This window comes from Emydura macquarii, unplaced genomic scaffold (genome assembly GCF_026122565.2).
Source record: "Emydura macquarii macquarii isolate MOO-44397 ecotype Brisbane River unplaced genomic scaffold, CSIRO-AGI_Emac_v2 contig_2846, whole genome shotgun sequence".
Classification (NCBI taxonomy): Eukaryota; Metazoa; Chordata; order Testudines; family Chelidae; genus Emydura; species Emydura macquarii.
Window position 1 is genome coordinate 3,348,236 of NW_027132983.1, and position 15,723 is coordinate 3,363,958.

The window sequence follows — 15,723 nt, forward strand, 5'->3', positions numbered from 1 at the left end:
TCTAAATACTAAGAAATAAAAAGATAGCTAGCATTACTATGAACTCACAGATACATTGAGTTTTGGAAAAAAATACATATTGCACATTTAGATCCTTGCATGTTCTAATAGAAAAACTGTTTTGGCAGATAAGTATACAGCTTATTAGATAAGCAGACTCAATCACTACTCTAGTCAAAACATTAAATGTACAGTAAGGTGTGCCAATTAAAACTGAGAGCAGGAGCCCTGAATAACTTGTAAATCATATCCATTAACTATAGGTTTTCTTAACAGTGAAACAGGCAGTCATTTCTTCATGAGCTGACATTTAAATATAAAAAGCTATTTTGAGTCCCAAAGTATGGCTTAAACTTACAATAAAATGCTAGTTTGACTAACTCATTAATACTGAGTGACAGGGTGGACATTTCAACACAGTCTCAAAAACAGAGTTCAAATTATGCAGAAGATTTAATAATACCCCCAGAGGAAAGAAAATTAAAATGTCATTTGATGAACAGCTGATGTTTTGAAGCCTTTGCATGTTACTGGCATTAGATAAGCAGAGATTATAACAGCCAAATTTTAAACTGAAGATTCAGATCTCAAAAACCAAGCCAAAAAAGTAAAAGCATATGTGTTCCAATGTAATGTTCCATTAACAGTTATATTAACTGTATTCCAAAAGGAATTTGTGCCAACACAGCCTAGAACTGCCAGCAAAACTAAAAACATTGATGTGCAACATTGGTGACATTACCTTTAATTGAGAACCCATTGAGTGCAGGCCACTGGTTTTATTTTCACAAGGGAAGAAAAATTTTCAGCAGGTTTAAAAGCAATTTTGTCCTACTTCCTCTCCAAGGCATTTTTAGTGTGTGTCAATAATACAAGTATTAAGGCACATTTTTAGAAGAATATTTTAAACATTTTTACTCCTTTGGTTTAAACATTGAGGTAGAATACCAAGTGGTTCTGGATGCATCCATATTATGATTAAACAGGATATCATACCATATAAAAGTACAGGCAGTTTCCTCAGCACCATCACAGCTTGCTAGCATTAGACATTACCCACACATCTCTAAGGGAGACTGTTCCAGATTTAATTATAAAAATATGTTTTCCTTTCACATAATGACCATTACAACATCAACATAAATCAAGTTTCCATTTACAAAGAAAACTTAAGACACACAATTAAATGATTCTGTACTGAAACAGATCCTGTATAATCCAGTACAGTCATTTTGTAGAGGTCACATTCGAATAATTTGCATTCAGAATGACAAAAAACTTACAGCCACGTGTCCATTTTCTTCACTGAGGTACTGTTGAACATCATTCAGCGCTGCTAAGGCACACTGTCTTCAAGGAAAAAAAGACACATGCTAGTTTAACTAATTTAATTATTTTTAATTATACTTAGCACTTCATAACTCTTTGCTTTCAAAGTGCTGCAGAAACATTAGTTAGTCATCAACATACAGTAAAACCTGCCTTAGAGACCACCCATCACGAGCAACCTTGCAGAGGCCACGGAACACCACCACTCTCTTGGGTGCAAATCTTTCATGAGAGACCAATTCTTACTAGCAACAACTTTTGCTAACTCCCATGAGTGGTCGTTCTTGGCAGGTTTTACTGTACTGGATATGTATTCTCACTACATTACAGGTGGGGGAAGTGGGTAGAGCGGTAAACTGTGTCATCCACAACCATACGTCACAGCCAAACAGCTTTTGACAAATACAAAAACAGACCTTTTCTGGTGATCTCACATATTGCACAGATCAACCATAACATACAGAAAGTTCTACTGCCCAGTCTACAACCCTGGATGAATGTTCACAGATCCATAAAGTAATACTATTATAAAATTGCCATCTACGTTGAAGTTTGGGGTTTTTTCCCCTGATCACTTATCCGTGGGCAGTTAACTCTTAATTTGGCTTTCTATTAAGAAGATATGGTTGCTCTGTGTTTTGAGTTGTGGCCTTATTATTTATAAAATGAATAATTGTTGCTGCTGTATTGTCTAAATGTATTTCTCAGTAGTCTACCTGCTTTGCTTTGGACTTCTATGCTGGAGTTTCTTAGGTTTTTTTCTCTTGTTTTTAGCATGCCTGACTTTCATTTTGTCTTAAATGTAGTCTGTATTCTTTTTAATGTAAATTAACACCACCACAGCCACCAGTCTGAACTGAATCACAAATGAGACAATGCAATATTTAGAGCTGGCTGGAAAATGTAGAAAACCCTGTGATTTTGATTTAAAATGGCCAAACAGTCAAGTCAATATCTTTCCACCCAATTATTTGATCTGATCTAGTAATAACCTCAAAGTGAAGTAAAATTTTCAATACATCAGTAATATTTTGGATAATATCTATCTACTCTTTGTGAAATGCACGATTTATCTACCAGGAAATGGTATTTCACATGAACTATCAGATAGCAAGAATTTTTGCTAATAACCAACCTTAATGACATTTTGTAGCTGCCAAACAAGTTGGATTTAAACCACTGAGACACACTGCATCGCATGTACACCCTTATGGTATGATTGGGCATCATTCACGTTCACCCTTATAGTGTAACTGTGTATTGTTTAATGCAAAGTATGTCATGCAAGATGTTTCTGGAATGCTCATGACATACTGAACATTATTGTTATAGTAGTATGTTTGTTGCAATGTCATATGTATGGTTATGAAGCTCTGCTATGTAATATTCCCAAATGTGTGTTTCATAGCTTGAAGCAGATCTAGGCAAACACTGAAGGCATAGAGGTAGTTCACGCCTCACTAAGGCATGCATAAAACAACCCAGCTCTTCCTGGAACAATGGACTAGCCTAAGCACCACTAAGGGGATACTCATTTGACTCAAGTGGAGGAAGCCATGCCAGATAGTGTCTGTCACCTGACCCCAGGAGGTGGTGAAAGAACATATTAAAAGAGGAGGCATTTTGCTCTCTCCCACTTCCATCTATAAAGCAATATCAAGCAACTGAAGGACTGTCCACAGGGAGGAGGGCCTGGCTGAAGGAGTCAGCCAGCCTGTGGTGAGCATTATCTAAGACTATAAAGTTACTGAAAGTGTTAAGCTTAGTTTAGAATGCGATTTGCTTTTATTTCATCCTGATCAAATCTGATTGATATCCCTCTGGCTTATAATCACTTAAAATCTTTTTGTACTTAATAAACTTATTTATTTGTTCTATCTAAAGCAGTGCCTGTGGTTTAGTGTGTGAGAGAGACTTCGTTTAGAACAACTGAGCTGGTGCATATCAAATTTCTTTGATAAACGGAAAAACCAATGAGCTTGCAGAGTCCAGTGGGCAACACTGAACTCTGTAAAACAGGAGTTCCTAGGGTTGCATCTGAGACTGGTGGTGGTTGCTGGGGTCATTCTATTGCATAATCCCATCAGTGGCTGGCCAGAAGCACTCACTCATGAAATTAAGGGCCATTTGCTAGCAGGAGGCTGTGTGTGGGCTGACCCAGTAGTGGGGGTTCACACAGCAAAGCAAGTGCAAGATGGGCTCCAGGAATGAGGGTTTGGGGTGACACAGCTATACACCAGTCCAGATTGCAGAGGGGAACGTCATAACCACCATTTGATTCAATATCCTACAATGGCTCTTACTGGCACTACTATTCTATTTTAGGTTCTAAAGTGAAATGTCTAGTTCTCCAAGTGCAAGTTATATTCTGTGCTCTTGATAAAAACTTTGTCTTACAAGAAAAATGAGAGAATCTGGCTCCCTCTTGTCCTGCTGCCTGTGTCTCCCTTATCTCTGCTTCTGTGATAGAGAAATTCTCTCCCCACTCCATACCAGTGGTTCTCTCACCATGACCAATAGATTTTCCTCCTCACAGTTTGGAAGAGGAAGAGTTCCATCTGCTTTATTTGCCCACAGAATTTACCACTGGTGCGCCACTCAGTCTGCCTAATTCCCAGGCATAGCAAAAAGAGAGCTGATCAGTGCAATTCACCAGAAGACTTGACTGCATATGAAGCAGCTCTCACGCTGTCAGACAGACAGAGAGGTTCCAGCTCACTTGAAGCACTGATCAGAATATATTCAAATATACTTTAAGAGTAGAAATTCTAATATGACCGGCAAATAAAAAAAGATAGGTATACACACTTTTTGGCTTCTTTATGCCAGATACAAAAGTCCTAACAGAGTGTTTTGGGCAGTGAGAAAAAGGGGACAAAGGGAGTCTGCTTATTTACCACCTTAGAAATATCAGGAATGTGAAGTCTCGACTACTCTGTTTTTATTGGCGATCTACTTGAGGTACCTGTAAAATGGAATGTCAGTATTCACAGTCTGTTGAAGGGCCAGAGGTGCTAAATCTTAAATAAATCCAACTGTTTCAGGTGTTTGTTTTAATTCAAAGATTAACAAACAGAATTTTAACCAGTCCAAACAAAAGACATTTCCCGGCTCCTCTAAGGTTTCACTTCTTTGGAATCTGATGTCATAGTCCTACAGAGGCTTTCCGGGCACGCAAAATCAGATTTTACAGATTTTAGTAAACAACAACATATAATTAGAATTAAGCCAGCATTGTGTAAAGCCAAAAATATTCCAACTTACTTTCTGATTTTCAAGCCCTCTTCATTGTCGGGCAAGAAGAACTCAAAGGATTTGTATGTTTTTACCAAATCTCGACGGTACTGACCAACATTAAATTCTGTGGAGAAGAGTCAGGATTAGTTGGGATTAATAGCCTGCAAGTAATTAGCATTTAAAAAAAAAAAACCACATTTAATGACAGTTCTGAAACAAATTCACCTCCAGGAACCGATCAGTCTAGTTTGTACCAGAACAACAAAACTAGTTATACTCCTCATTTCAGTAAAGAAAAGCTGTGTGGTTAAAGCACAGGACCAGGTGTGAGAAAATTTGGGTTCTATTCAACAGTCTTCTATGCCCTTTTGGGCGAATCACTTCATCTTTCTGTGCCTCAGTTTCCCTGCATGTAAAACAGATTAAGTTACTTCCTTCCTCACAGGGATGTTGTGAGTGAATTTAATTCATGTCTATAAAGCACTTTTATAATAATCTTTTTTCCTTCCACAAATTGTTTTTAGTGAAATTGAATTTCTGTAGCACCTAACTTCCTAAGATTTTAATTATTACATAAAGAGAAAAGAGTTAGAACTGGAATTAGCCAGCCTAGTTTTTGGCTAAATACATCTTAATTTTTTTTCACGTACTGTATTATGTGAATACAACCTACTTATGTATATTCTATAAGAAGTAACAGGCGTATATATCATCCTGAGAAACCTCCTATGTATTAATAATGCATCAAGGGGCACAAAGTGCAGAGCATTTATTGCACCTACACTGAATAAAATCTGCCATCACTGATCAAAGGGGAATTGTCCTTATCTGAACAAAGATCTATGCCAGCAGAAGTGTCACAGCATAGGTGATCAAAGCAAGGTAGGAGTATTTTAGTAAACAATGCAAGCTGAATTGTACCATAATTAAGTTTATAACATAGCTCTTATAATAGGGCTCTGAGTACAGCAATTAATGTTTAACTTCTTTTGAGTTTATGTTTTTTCTTTGCTGTATCTTGAGCATGTTGTTTAAACTATTATGTATTTAATCTTAAAGTTCTGTTTGAGGAACTATTGACCTTATATAACCATTCCTGATGCATCTGTTACTTGCCAGTCTTCATTTCCGGGAGATAAAGAAATAGGGAGAATTTAACTACAGAGCTGTTGTTCATACTGAGAAGAATGATTGAACCAGAGGGCTCAACCCCCAGAAACTATCCTGACAACAGCATAAAAATGTGCACTGAAAAAACGCCACAGACTAGGACATTAATAGTAATTTAATCCTTGCCAAAACATACTGCTGAACTTTAACAGTTATTGCAATAAATTAGCTAGTACAGCAGATGAAAATTTAAGTAACCAACTGAACGGTATCAATGTTTTGAGAGGCATCATGACAATTTCCACACAAACTAGTCATGATCCCACCATGAAAGGTTTAAGAATCCAAGAGAAGATTACGCAGAAGAGGAAATGGAACTTTAAAAACCAGACTTTCTTCGTGTCAAGGCTCTTTAAAATTAAGTACTACCAAAAAATATAGAATTTTATTGCAAAATTAAGAATATGTGAAATACTTTCTAAAATAAAAAGAGATTCTATTTTGCTTCTCCCTAGGGCACCCTTTTCCCTATGATTAGTAACTATCCAATACAGAAATCTCACTGAAGCAGCACAATTTCATTTTGCATCCTATGGTCCCAAAGTGGTACATAGTTTGGGATTATTCAAAGGAGCCTAAGGAAGTTGATTACACAAATCTCACTGAAATTCAATTGAATTTGAACATTTAGCTCACTTAGGATAAAAGCAGGCGTCTAATTTTTTTTAAATAATTATATTTATGGGAGCCTCAGGCTACTTGTCTCTTAGACCCTTTATTTCATTCAACATGAGCTACGTGAAAAGATGCCACTCACTCATCTTACCTCTTGATTTTTGGTAATCTAATCATTTTAATATTTAATATTCTTAATGTGCGATCAAGTTTTGACTCTTTGGAAGAGATGTTAATTTTGGTTAGAAGCAAATTAGGAGGGAAGAAGGGTGAGAGGTGGTGAAAGAAACTGCGTGAGCAGCAGGACAGTTTGTTCTCTGCCTTTGGCTTTGATTAGGGACAATTCTTGACACAGAGCTCCATCCTTGTTCGTTCAAAATGAATGTGTAACAAATCCCAAACAACTGACCACAAACATCAACGGTTGGTTAAGTCTTCCAACATTAGCTGTTTAGTCTCCGCTAAAGATTCAGAGTCCCTGCCCACTCCACCAATAAAATATTACTTTATTTTTACCTTATGTCTTTTATCAGGGCTCTTGAAGTGCTGTACCAACATTAAGGCCTTGTCTACATCAGTGTTTCTCACCCTATTAAGTAGCAAGTACCCCCTAACTTCTGAAAATTTTAATAAGTAACCCAACACTCAATTTTCCATAGGATTTTATATTTACAGACTAATGTGAGCCATATGTTGGAAGAAGGGCTGAGTATATAAGGCCATGATATGACAGATGTCAAATCTAGTGTGGTAGGGTTACCACCTTTACACCAGGAGTGCGCAACTCAAGTATGTACCTGGGCTAGAGGTGATGTTGGCCAAAGCTAGTAGGCTTTGAGCTGCACGCCAATGCTGGGGAATATAAAGCGCCACGCCAAATTTTATGCCATAGATTTTAGAGGAGGAAGGGGTGAGAGAGAGAGAGAGAGAGGAAAAGAGGTTAACTAGTAAAATCTGGGGCTGTCATAGTTGTCAATTTCACTGTTCAGCTAGAGCAGTGAAATTGACAAGTTTTCTGGGCACTGGGCTTTGAGCCAGGGAGGGGGCTGCCACCTGTGCAAGTTGCAGGTTGCTGCTGCCTGGTTGCCAGTCCGGGAGATGGGGGACAGCCACCCAATCCAAGCTGGAGCAGAGGAGGCTTCTGCACTGGCTGGGATCCAGGGATGTGGGCAGGCAGCTGCTGCCCGTCTTCAAGCCGGGGCACTGGAGGCTGTCCCTTGGCTCGGAGCCAGGGAGCAGGTGGCTGCCACCTAGCTGCAAGCCCAGCTCACGAGATGCATGAGGCTGCTGCTAGGCTCCCACCCGGGAGCTGCAACCAGGCAGGAAGGGGGGAGGACGGCTGCTGCCCGTCTCTCCCAGAAGTCGGCAGCTGCCACCCACCTCCCCTTCACTCTGTTTTTCCCTGGGTGCCCCCTGCCTGTGTCTCGTGTACCCCCGTGGGGTATGCGTACCATAGGTGAGAAACTATGGTCTACATGAGCACTTATGTCAGCAAAACACAAAAAAAGCACAACCATGAGCAACATTAATTTTGCCAGCATAAGCGCTTGGGTGTACACTGCTATATCGGCGGGAGAGCTACTACCGCTCGTTTAGGTGGCTTTATTATGTCAGCGGAAGAGTGCTCTCCTGTCAGCATAGAGCATCTTCACCAGGCATGCTACAGTGGCACAGCTGGACCGATGTAGCACTTCTAGTGTAGACCTGCCCTCAGATACTAAAACAAATGAGTCAATTGTAAGAGTAAATACATGGAAGATAAATGCAGAGAGTTCATTCAGGAATCTATCTAGAAAAAGGGAAAAACTGGTCAGACAAGACAGCTAATATACAGAATGAAATTTACATGGACTGAAGGACACTGAAAGGATTGTAAAATGTAGCTATCCTTGCAGAAAACACAACAGGAAAATATATAAAAAAGCCAACAGTCCCAAAAGAAACTTTGTGATGTAAACAAAAACAGAACTATCACCTTTTGTAGGCACTCCAATCCAGTTTAAGTAGCGTGTCAATTTCTTGGAGATGTACGTTTTCCCTCTGGCTGGAAGGCCCACCATGACAATCAGGGTAGGACAATTGGTCACACACACTGAAAAATTAAAAAATGTTTACAATTAACGTGACACCAAGAAAGTCTCAAGTAACAGTATGAAATTATGGAGCATAGGCCCCTAAAGGAAGTGGCTGATCAGACAGGGCATGCACTCAATGTCATTCCATTACAGCATTCCATTTGCACCACTTTCAAAATTTTCTCTAGTGAGTCCAGTACAACTGGACTATGTTTTAACTCATGCACAGTTTTAGCAGAGTTAGTCAGTAAGAGCAGTGCAACTCTGGACATATATCAGTGATATGTGGACAACAAACAAAAAACGGACATGTCTGCATTTATGTTAAAAAAAAAACAGGCACAAATACACATACAGTATTTTATGATGTCTTCTATGTCAGTTCTGCACTTATACTGAAAGGACACAGAAAAGTCTGTCTTGTTTTTAAATCTTTCAATTTTTTAAGGTCTTTCTAAAATTCAAGATTTCAGCCCTGTTAATGATCTCCTTTTCTCTTTTTCACCTGGAGGTGAAACAAACATGACTGCTGCTGTTTAATACTTCGTGGAGTTCCTTATCATACCAAATAGCTCTCTCTTGTTCTCTCCAAATACTACTGATGTCACCACAGCTCTAGAAACAGTGCTTCTGTTAATTACTGATGTCCAGCCAGCAGAAGGAGCAATATATTTTTGTAAGGCAGTGGTTTTCAAACTTTTTAAGCTGCATACCCCTTTCCAAATAATGCAGTCTACCACACAGCCCCATCTGAGATAGGATCATAATATACCTATGGTTAGATTTCTGCCAAGCCTTACTAAATCAAGTGTGTTGTCTGCCGTTACAGGATTTTTCTTGCATAACCCCTCATGAGAGCTCCCATACCATTAGGGGTATGTGTACCCCAGTTTGAAAACCAATGTTATAAGGCAATAAAACACCACCACTATAATTCACAATACATATCTTAAAATTGGATATTTTCCATAAAATTATGTTAAAACAAGTTAAATTTGGGATTTAAAAACCTTGGCAGTATTTCTTTCAAATCACAAGTGTTTCAAATACTTCTAGTGGTACAATAGTATGGATTCAAGTACCTTCCTTGAATTCGTCATGAATCCATCACAGCTACAAAAGAAGTTTTATAGTACAAAACTGCCTAAAAACAAAAAGCTTATGTAAACAGTCCGGAGCCTAACATTAAAAAAGAAACAAGCTAACAAAAGAGCTAAGGTTTTTTCCCTGATTTAATTCACTGGTACATGGTGACCCATCAGACACTAATTTCCTTTCTGTATAGGGGGAAAAACAAACAATTTACTTTACAAAAAAAATATTCACTAGCATCCAGATAGTCACAGCATTAAAATGTAAAGCAAAGCCACATCAGAGTCCCATCAGCAACACTCTCTAAACATGTCTCAATAACAAGTTTCAGCCTTAGGAAGCTGGCTGTTTGCTTTTCTCCAGGAACTGGCTTTTATAACTCCTCTGGAACCACCTTTTCTTTCAGCATGTAAAAACAGATTAGCATATGAGTAAAATATTTTTTTTTAAATGGCAAAGAGTAAACTGCAAAAACCTGCAAAATTCTCAATTTTTCCTGAAATGCCACAGGTTAAGTTCCACACCTGTGTAGTACCAGTTCCACCTGTGAAGCTCTGGGGTTATAATACTGTATATCAGTGGATCCCAAACTTTTTGGCTCGAGGGCCACAGATATTATTTTTGCTACCCTTAAGGGCCACCAGTCTCTGCCAGCAGTCCCCCTCCCCTCCCCTGCACCAGGGGGAAGGCGTTCAGCGAGGATGCTCTCCTGTCCCCCTGGCTGCAGCAGGGAAACTGCATGCATCCTGTAGCCCTGTGTGCTCCACTAGGGTCCCTAGGCAGTGGCTCCCTTCTGGAGCCAGGGGGACAAGAGATCAATGCTTCCATCTTCTGGCTCCAGCAGGGACCCCAACACCTAGGGACCTAAGCAGAACACTTTGCTGTGCTCCCTTACACAGCCAGAGGGAGGGGAGTGTTGATCTCCCGGCCTGTCGGCAGCAGCAAAGAGCCTGCACTGGTCTTTTAGCCGTGCGACAATGCACTTCACCTGGGTCCTTAGGCGGCAGCTCCCTTCTGCAGCCAGCAGGAGAGGGGCGGCAGGCCACTTTGAAAGCCCCTCCGGGCCACTTTTGGCCCCCAGGCCACAGGTTGGGAACCACTGCTGTATATCAACAAAGGTCACAGAAAGCAAAACTATTTTTCCAGGAAAATGGATGAAGCAGAACACAATCTAAAAGGTGTTGAAATTTCTATGTAATTCTTCTAAGACTTCAGAAAGACACTGATAAAAACTTGTGCACCTAACAAACCAAATGGTATTATTTGTGTGAAGGCTTTGAAGTTCTTGTCAAGCCAGAACCGTAATACATTCTGGTACATTTTTCCTCTCTCTCATTACCAATTCCATGAACTGTAATGCCAAATAGTAGGGAGGGTGGTATAGGAAGTTTGTGAAAGGGAAAAAGTATGATATTTATTCTCCTGTCAACATTTATCACAAGCTCTCTGATAAAACCCTGATATCAGACATCACAGCCAGGAAAAATTAAAGTGACCCCAGAATGTCCAAGAGATACACTATTTCAAATGAAATCTTCAAGATGTAATATGCAACTTGAATTTTGAAGAGTTATCCAGAGAATGCACAGGAACACAAGCTGTAGAAACTGACAATAAGCAGTTGATTTGTATGCAACTGATTTGTCAAGAAAGCTTACAATGCTGCCTCGCTCAACATACTCTATACAGGGCCAAAAAGTTTTTTTCTTAACTTTCTGAACAGAATTTCCAGACTTTAACATGACATGTATGGCTAACATATATAACTTCAAAATTATTCTTACAATAAATTCTGACATTTGCCTAGGGTGAACAATGTAAATTCAGTCTTCTTCTCACAGAAGTTATCTCACGGATCACTTGTAAAAATGGCACACTTTCTGTACTGCTGAACTAGCACGTAATTCCTATGGCACAACTACAAAAGCACAAGCATACCAAGCTAGGGTATAATAAATCAACAGTGCTCCAAGGTGCTATGCATTGTCCCTGAGAATCCTGCTGAGGCACAGTAAAAGTTCCCTAATGTGAAAGTGCACTAGGAAACTTCTAGTGCACATCAGCAGGGAACCCATGGACAGTTAGTGCACTGCATGCTGGAACGCTGTACATTTACACCCCCACTTGCCGCACAGCAAGTGCTCATGTAAATTTGACCCTAGTCTTCATTTTGCAGATCTACAGACTGTTCAGAAGCATGCAGCAGTCTTCTAAGATACTGTAATTCACTGACAAACATATGAATTGCCATTCTGATTGAACCAATGGTCCATATAGCTCAGTGTCCCGTCACAGGCTAGTACTAGATACATTAGAAGAAGCTGTAAAACCCATGTCAATTATGCACCATGTCCATGAGGGCCATTTCTTCAGAATGCCACACGCTTAGTGGCCAGGTTATATGCAGAAGTAAATGGGCTACTAGCCCTTACACATTATATTCTATAATCTGAAGAGCAGTAGTATAAAAATGACTAATGTTTTTTGCCTAACTATGCTTAAGACTGAAAATAACTTCCACAGTACAATTTCATGTGGCTCCCTTTATTAGGAACCTATGCTCCTATTATTTAACATATACACCTAATCTGATGCTCTAATCACTATGTGCACAATTCTTTGGATATGCCACCCTACTATTAGAAAGCCAAGGGAATGATTTGCTTATCCCAATTACAGCAGCAGCCTTGATTCCCAGTCTCATTGAATACTTCAGTTACAAATGCCAGGTTGGTTTGGGAGATGCCTTCCATTTACAAAGAGATTGTTACTAATAAGTGATGAGCTACTACATATGCAAGAGAAGAAAAACAAAGATAAATTCAGCCTTAGCCTTTAAGGCACCACAATCTCCAGTACTGTGTCCACAGTCCTGCAAATCAGATCGTAACTAACCTTAGTGGAAATACTGTATTACATTTGCAATAAGACAGACATGCCTCAGCAAGGACTAGCTGCCTTGGAAAGTTTAAACTTGTGAAGTTCAGACATTTGCGTTCGGGAGGAACAAATAAAGATATTTACTTTTCCTCCCTGCAACAAGCGCCTAACCAAAAAACTGGTAAATTGATTTTGCTCATTAGTTGCCAAAAAAGAAATGGAAAATGTCCGTATTCCAAGGGCTAACATGATGCAGTTTAGAAATTCCACTGTGCCAACATAGACTGCTGAAAAATCTAAACCCTTTAAAAAAAATAACTGAAACTTCCCTCTTTTCACATCCTATAATGAACAATGCCACTTAGTGTTGGAAGCTGAGCTTTGGTTTCTTCCCTGTTTTCTGACAGCTAGATGAGATCTTTTCCCTTGGGCTTCAACTTCTTTCAATTTAATTAAGAGACAAGAAATAAAAATTTGATCTAATTAGTAGGATTGTCAATTAATCACAGTTAACTCAAGTGATTAATTTGTTTTGCATTAACTCAATTAAAATATTAATCGTGATTAATTGCGGTTTTAATCACTATTAACAACAGGATACCAACTTAAATTTATTATAACTATTTTTGGATGTTTTTCTACATTTTCAAATATATTGATTTCAATTACAACACAGAATACAAAATGTATAGTGCTCACTTTATATTAATTATTATTTTATTACAAATATTTGCACTGTAAAAACCAAAAGAAATAGCATTTTTCAATTCACCTCATACAACTATTATAGAGCAATCTCTTTATTGTGAAAGTGCAACTTACAAATGTAGATTTTTTTTTTGTTACATAACTGCACTCAAAAACAAAACAATGTACATCTTTAGAGTCTAAAAGTCCACTCATCCTATTTCTTGTTCAGCCAATCGTGAAGACAAACAAGTTTGTTTACAGTTATGGGAGATAATGCAGTCTGCTTCTCATTTAAAATGTTACCTGAAAGTGAAAACAGGCATTTGCATGGCACTGTTGTAGGTCAGAAGGGACAATATGATCATCTAGTCTGACCTCCTGCACAATGCAGGCCACAGAACCTCACCCACCCACTCCTGTAATAAACTTCTAACCTATGACTGAGTTATTAAAGTCCTCAAATCATGATTTACAGACTTTAAGGTACAGAGAATCAACCAGCAAGTGAGCCGTGCCCCACGCTACAGAGGAAGGCGAAAAACCCCCAGAGCCTTTGCCAATGTGCCCTGTTGTTGAAGTCGTCTTCTTCTACAGCTACTCTGCCCACACTGTCCTCTTCTCTCCATGTAAGCCTTCCTGGTGTTATACAGATAACTGTATATAAAGGCCTGACAGGCTCTTAAAGTAAACTCTCCAGGGCAGCGACCATGTCAGCCTTCATGGTTTTTTTTTTTTTTAAGTGACCTACATTTACACTGCTATATGAATCTCACAAATAAAAAAAGATGCCATACTTCTACAAAAAACTTAAAAAACAGACTTCAAAGAGAAACTGCATGGCTGGATCTCATCTGCAAACTTGACACAATCAAACTGGGTCTAAATAGGGACTTGGAATGGTTCTCTCTTTACAAGAAGTCATTGTTACTGTTCGCACATTCTCTCCTCCTAATCAATGGTTGTGAATAGTCCTCAACTACTCTAACTGAATGGACTTTGCTTATACCTACCTTCCCCACTGTTGTTCCTTACCCTTGAAAGTATATATATACCTCCTATCTGATTTCTACTCCTTACATCTGACGAAGTGGGTTACAGCCCACAAAAGCTTATGCCTGCAGAAATTAAATTTGTTAGTCTTTAAAGTGCTACAGGACTCTCGTTGTTTTTACCAATAAAAATAATTATTCAACTTGTCAAATTCTAGCTTTAAGAATAACTCATGCATACAGTTCCATGAAAAACTATTTTTAATGGCAGGAAACATGGCCTTTATTTTTCAACTTTGTTCTACAACCTAAAACACTCAGCCCTTCCCCCCAAAAGTGTTTAGCTACAGTATATTTCACTGTTCTCAATTAAAACTCAGGCTTGGAGTTAATTCCTACGTGCACAGAACTTAAAGCAACCTGACAGCTGAACCTGAAAGTAGCTTTGGTCTAGGTCAATTATAGACAAACCCAGTTGCACCCTAATAATCAGTTATAGATGCTTTCAAGACAGACAACTGTAAAAGTTAAGCAGCGATGTTAACAACATCCAATACTTAACTATTGACTTTTAGTCCTGTACTTCAGCTACAATGTCATTTTGAACAATTTATTTTCCACTTTCTTATAATAAAGTCAATACACTTTTTAAAACCCCTGTATTTTCAATCCTTAGCTGTCTCTGTTGGTACTTTGTCTTGCTTTTTCCTAGTCCAAAATTATACAGATTTTTATTGCTGTTGGATTATCATGTTCAAGGCAGAATCTAAAAATATTAGTGTTTAATGTGTTCTAATCCCTTTCTAATAGTTTACTGAGATATCGGATATGGTTTCTTCCAACTCAGCTAAGATCACTAATGATAACTGCATCCATGGGGTCCAACTACCTATTATACAGTCTAAAGGTCACAGAAAGTCAATTAACCATAGGTATGCCATTAGAAGAGACAAGCTACTTTAGAAATGTATCAGGAAACAAACACAAAGACAGGGAAAAATCAACAGAAAATAAGAAGTAGGAGTTTAAAGGGACATCATCAAGACAAAAGAACTAAATCCTTACCTCTTAACTGCTACTTTAGATCAATTAAATTGAGCACACTTTTTTAAAAATTTCCTTTCACCATTTAGCCTGCTTTCTCTTTTTGCATTCTAAAAAGCTTAGCAAAGAACACCACACAATGTGAGTAACCTTGATGTTAATCATCAGGTTCTGACACCCCTCCTCTGAATCATTTACTAACAAAGCCATGCGCCAACCATGCTAGTGTATCCACACCAGCCACACTGTCAACCCCATATGCATAATGAGTGCATTCTATAAAAATCTGGAAAGGGATCCCATAGGGTTCATCAGAGCAAACCAAAGCACCCGGAAGAGACACACACAGCAGTACATATACTGTGTGAGCACAAAAGTTGGGAGGAAAGAAGACTGGACAATTACACAGGCATAGTTATAGTGTCTCGTCTACACTGTAAACAGATTCACAACCTGTTTAAAGGAAAACAAACCTTGTTTCTTTCAAAGATGGTAGTACATGTGTAACACTCAGCTGAATGGTTCCTAACAGAGTATTAACCATGTTGTATAAGGACATAAAATACATTTAGATCCAGCTAAATCACTTACAAGCTTCAGAC

The 15,723-nt window shown here is 38.7% G+C and overlaps 1 protein-coding gene across 6 annotated transcripts in view; it reads right to left on the reverse strand.

Moving 5' to 3' along the window:
* PFKFB4 (6-phosphofructo-2-kinase/fructose-2,6-biphosphatase 4) overlaps positions 1-15,723 on the reverse strand; it is a 93,812-nt gene that overhangs the window by 31,309 nt on the left and 46,780 nt on the right. For 5 of the 6 annotated variants that reach the window (XM_067568126.1, XM_067568127.1, XM_067568129.1 and 2 more), the window contains exons 2-4: positions 8,327-8,443; positions 4,594-4,690; positions 1,284-1,350 (exon numbers count right to left, since the gene is read on the reverse strand). In XM_067568126.1, the coding sequence (XP_067424227.1) occupies positions 1,284-1,350; positions 4,594-4,690; positions 8,327-8,443 (281 nt within the window). Of the gene's footprint in view, positions 1-1,283; positions 1,351-4,593; positions 4,691-8,326; positions 8,994-15,723 lie in introns of those variants that run through there. The other variant, XM_067568131.1, reaches the window with a different exon arrangement.